The sequence below is a fragment of the Protobothrops mucrosquamatus genome, unplaced genomic scaffold, assembly GCF_001527695.2.
Source record: "Protobothrops mucrosquamatus isolate PMUCROS unplaced genomic scaffold, P.Mucros_1.0 scaffold5227, whole genome shotgun sequence".
Taxonomy (NCBI): domain Eukaryota; kingdom Metazoa; phylum Chordata; class Lepidosauria; order Squamata; family Viperidae; genus Protobothrops; species Protobothrops mucrosquamatus.
Window position 1 is genome coordinate 1 of NW_015391095.1, and position 5,362 is coordinate 5,362.

Consider the following 5,362-nt stretch of genomic DNA (forward strand, 5'->3'; position numbering starts at 1 on the left):
GGTGAGTTCTAGTCCTGCCTTAGGCATGAAAGCCGCTGGGTGACTTTGGACCAATCACCAGGAGATGGTGAGTTCTAGTCCTGCCTTAGGCATGAAAGCCAGCTGAGTGACTATAGGCCAATCACCAGGAGACGGTGAGTTCTAGTCCTGCCTTAGGCATGAAAGCCAGCTGAGTGACTATAGGCCAATCACCAGGAGACAGTGAGTTCTAGTCCTGCCTTAGGCATGAAAGCCAGATGGGTGACTTTGGGCCAATCACCAGGAGACGGTGAGTTCTAGTCCCGCCTTAGGTGTGAAAGCCAGCTGGGTGACTTTAGGCCAATCCCCAGGAGACGGTGAGTTCTAGTCCTGCCTTAGGCTTGAAAATTGGCTGAGTAACTCTGGGCCAGTCCCTCTCTCTCAGCCCAACCCACCTCACAGCGTTGTTGTGGGGGGAAAAGAGGATGAGGATGATGTTGGATACGTTCACCACCTTGAGTTATTTATAAAAATAATAACGGTAGGATAGAAATAAATAAATAAATACAATTAAAATAAAATAAAATTGCATTTATGCGGTTTTCTCTGTGCCCCTGGGTACGTTCGTAGACGATGCTTCACCAGGGCCCTTAAGCATTTAGAAAGGGTCTTATTTATTCTTCCTTTCAGCTGTTTATAGCTTATGCCGTTTGGGTGGTTCAAAATTTCAGAATTTGGTGTAAAACAAGAAAATGGGTTGATTCAGCAGCCAAGGGGGATATGCTGGGGAAAACCCAGGTCATTGGTAAGGTGTACGGCGTATGAAAAATCAAAGGCACAGGTACAGCATAGATCGATGGTGGCAAACCTATGGCACGGGTGCCAGAGGCGGCACTCAGAGCCCTCTCTGTGGGCACGTGCGCCGTCGCCCCAGTTCTAGGCCTTCAGCTGGATTTTATAAAACCTTTTCGCTTTAGGCCTCCGCCGCTGTGTGCAAAAAAAAAAAGAAGGTTCAATCAGTCAATTTCAACTTCTCGTGGGAAAAAAAAGATCTTGCAATGTTGGAATTGATTGATTGAACTTTTTAGTCCTATCCAGTCTGCCGTTACCACCGCAGCCACGCCCACCCAATGGGCCACGCCCCCCTGGCACCTGGCGATAAATAAGTGGGTTTTGGGTTGCAGTTTGGGCACTCGGTCTCTAAAAGGTTCGCCATCACTGGCATAGGTGGTACCCAGCTCAACAGCTGTAACTGTGGGAGGAGGGATCTTGGCGTCCTAGTAGACAATCCATTAAATAGGAGCCAGCTTGCAGCTGCCAAAAAAGCCAATGCAGTCTTAGGCTGTGCCAAAGGAATAATATCAAGGTCGTGTGAAGTGTTAGTATCAATTTATACTGCTTTGATGAGACCACGCCTGGTATATTGTGTCTAATTTGGACCACCACAAAACAAAAAAGATGTTGAGACTCTAGAAAGAGTGCAGAGAAGAACAACAAAGATGATTAGGGGACTGGAGGCTAAAACATATAAGGAACGGTTGCTGGAATTGGGAATGTCTAGTTCAACGAAGAGAAGGACAAGGAGGAACAGGATCTCAGCCTTCCAATATCTCAGGGGTTGCCCCAAAGAAGAGGGAGTCAAGTTACTTTCCAAAGCACCTGAGAAGCAACAGATGGAAACTCATCAAGGAGAGAAGCAACCTGGAACTAAGGAGAAACTTCCTGACAGTGAGAACAATTAATCAGTGGAACAACCTGCCTCCAGAAGTTGTGGGTGCTCCATCACTGGAGGTTTTCAAGAAGAGATTGGACAGCCATTGGTCTGAAATGGTATAGGGTTTCCTGCCTGAACAGAGGATTGGACTAGAAGACCTCCAAGGTCCCTTCCAACTTTGTTATTCTGTTCTGTTCTCCATAGCACCTAAAGGCAGGACAAGAAGCAACGGGTGGAAACTAATCAAGGAGAGAAGCAACTTAGAACTAAGGAGGAATTTCCTGACAGGGAGGACAATTAACCAGTGGAACTACCTGCCTCCAGAAGTTGTGGGTGCTCCATCACTGGAGGCTTTTAAGAAGAGATTGGACAGCCATTTGTCTGGAAATGGCAGAGGGTCTCCTGCTTAAGCAGTGGGCTGGACTAGAAGACCTCCAAGGTCCCTTCCAACTCTTATTATGCATTCTGTATGGTTCTGCGTCTCTTGCAGCTGTCCCAAGACAGAGCCAGGTTAAGCTTGTAACGGGAATCCAGGTCTTCTCTATTTTTGTATACCCCGTAGTTCTCTTCTGCTGTCAGCCAGGATGTTTTCTTGAGGATATATTTGGGGACTCTGTAGTTTTTATAGCACAGGAGATGCGTGTAAGCATCAGCTTTTCGGCTGACGTTTGTGGGACAGTCTCACCTCTTTAAGACCTGTTTACTCATCAGTTTCCTTCCTCCTATTTTACTTCTCTGCTTTGTCTCATTATGAGTACAGATAGTCCTCAATTTATCAACCACAGCTGAGCCCAACATTGCTGTTCTTTAGCAAAAGAGGTGTTAAATGAGTTTAATAATAATAATAATAATAATAATAATAATAAAATAATAATAATAATAATAATAATAATAATAATAATAATAATAATAATAATAATAATAATAATAATAATAATAATAATAATAAGGAAATAGAAAGACTGTGGCAAAAGCAAGCAAGGGTAGTACCAATAGTCATAGGCGCCTTGGGTGCAATCCCAAAACAGCTGGAGCACCACTTGAACACCATCATCGGCATTGACAAATTCTCCATTAGTCAATTGCAAAAGGCGGCCTTACTAGGAACTGCTTCCATCCTGCGACGAGATCTGTAATACCATTAAACATCCACATCTGCCTATCCCAGGTCCTGGGTAAGGACTCGATAGGTAGACAAAATGCCAAATCCAGTCTGAACATCTGGCTGACTATGCAATGATCAATAATAATAATAGTAATAATAATAATAATAATAATAATAATTATTATTATTATTATTATTATTATTATTATTATTATTATTATTATTATTATTATTATTATTATTTTTATTTTTATTTTTATTTTTATTTTTAATAATAATAATAACTTGGAAGGGACCTTGGAGGTCATCTAGTCCAATCCCCTGCTCAGGCAGAAAACCCTATACCATTTCAAACAGATGGCTGTCCAGTCTCTTCTTAAAAACTTTCAGTGTTGGAGCATTCATTGCTTCTGGAGGCAGGTTGTTCCACTGGTTAATTGTTCTCACTGTCAGGAAGTTTCTCCTTAGTTCCAGGTTGCTTCTCTCCTTGATTAGTTTCCATCCGTTGCTTCTTGTCCTGCCTTCAAGGGCTTTGGAGAATAGCTTGACTCCCTCTGCTTTGGGGCAGCCCCTGAGATACTGGAACTCTGCTATCATGTCCCCCCTCGTCCTTCTCTTTGTTAAACTAGACATCCCCAATTCCAGCAAACGTTCCTTGTATGTTTTAGCCTCCAATCCCCTGATCATCTTTGTTGCTCTTCTCTGTACTCTTTCTAGAGTCTCAGCATCTTTTTTACATCGTGGTGACCAAAACTGGATGTAGGATTCCAAGTGTGGCCTTACCAAGGCCTTGTAAAGCGGTATTAACACTTCGCCTGATCTTGATTCTGTCCCTCTGTTAATGCAGCCTAGTTTTGCCCTATTTTACGAACTTTCTTGCCATATTGTTGTTGAGCAAATCACCACAGTTCTTAAACAGAGTTGAAAGGGACCTTGGAGGTCATCTAGTCCAACCCCCTGCCCAAGCAGGACCCCTACACCAGAGGTCCCCAAACGTTTGGGCACCAGGGACTGGTTCCACAGAGAAAGGTTTTTCCACGGACTGGAGAGTGCGTGGTTTTGTGTGCTGCCTGCATCCCATGGATGGGGCTTTCCTTGTTTGTGCAGACTGGTTACTGGCATGCCATGGCCCAGTACTGGTCCATGGACTGGGGGTTGGGGACCCCTGGTTTATTGGACTTTTCATTTACTGGTTTTTATTTTGCATCTTAAATCCGAAGGTCTGGGAGCCCCTAAGAGGGAAGAAGTTGAAACAGTTTATGTCCACACCAAACCGTGTGTCCTCATCCGTTTGATGCTTGTGTTTTTACGTACCTCCAGGTGAAGCACTAAGGGGGATGACCAAGGAGACATCAGCCCAATGGCGTCCACTAATCCTCTGGAACTGACGGTCTTGGAGAGTCATCTGGGGTCCAGCCAGGGAGCGAGGCAAGGGAAGCCTTTAGCACCACGGACAGCGGCCGGGCCAGGCATTGAGAATGCCTCTTACCAGAGGGAGGAAGAGGAAGAGGAGGAAGAGAAGGAAACCTCTTTCCAGAGAGGACCAGGGAACCCCAAGGAACATCCACCACCTCCCGCCGATGACCTTTCTCCGAGGTCAGAGGATACGCCACTGTCAGACCCAACCGGGAACTCGGTGGACTACGGCTTCATTTTGGCCCTGGTGTTCCTGGTGGGCGGGATTTTGCTGGTGATCGTGGCTTACAGCATCCCGCGGGAGGCTCGGGTGAACCCAGACACGGTGTCCGCCCGGGAGATGGAGAGACTGGAGATGTACTATGCCCACCTCAGCTCCCATTTGGACAAGTGCATCATCGCGGGCTTGGTCATGTTGACTTTGGGCGGGATGCTCCTCTCCGTGCTCTTGATGGTCTCCATGTATAAAGGGGAGCTCTATAGGAGGAGGACATTCCCAGTGTCCAGAGGGCCCCGAAAGACCTATGGGTCAATCAACCTGAGGATGAGGCAGCTCAACGGGGAAGGAGGGCAAGCTTTGGTGGAGAACGAGGTCATTCAGATGACCGAAATGACCAATGCCACGCAAAGCTGCTGATAGCTCTCCGATTGGAGGGATTGGATACAGTCCTCTCTCTGGGTGTCCTTGGTGCTCTCTGAGCTGGGTGGTTTTCTTGCAGACATTTCATGACCCAACTAGGTGACATCAACAGTGCTAGAAGGGAGTGGAGTGAGAAGGAGGAGGAGGAGGATTGTGGGGTCCTTGGTGCTCTCTGAACTTGGTGGTTTTCTTGCAGACATTTCATGATCCAATTAGGGAACATCATCAGTGCTGTAGAGGAAGAGGAGGAGGAGGACTGTGGGGTCCTTGGTAGTCTCTGAGCTTGGTGATTTTCTTGCAGACGTTTCATGACCCAACTAGGAAACATCATCATTGCTAGAAGGGAGAAAGAGGAGGAGGAGGAGGAGGAGGACGACTGTGGGGTCCTTGGTGGACCCCATAGTCCTCTGAGCTGAGTGGTTTTCTTGCAGACATTTCATGACCCAACTAGGTGACATCAACAGTGCTTGAAGGGAGTGGAGTGGGGTGGAGGAGGAGGAGGAGGAGGAGGAGGAGGAGGAGGAGGAGG

At 46.5% G+C, this 5,362-nt stretch overlaps 1 protein-coding gene across 1 annotated transcript; it reads left to right on the forward strand.

The window, feature by feature from the left end:
- Positions 1–4,137: 4,137 nt before the first annotated feature.
- On the forward strand, positions 4,138–4,830 carry LOC107299648 (transmembrane protein 74B-like). The gene has a single exon (XM_015829004.1). It carries the CDS (start codon positions 4,138–4,140, stop codon positions 4,828–4,830), a length of 693 nt encoding a protein of 230 aa, XP_015684490.1.
- The last annotated feature ends 532 nt before the right edge of the window (positions 4,831–5,362 follow it).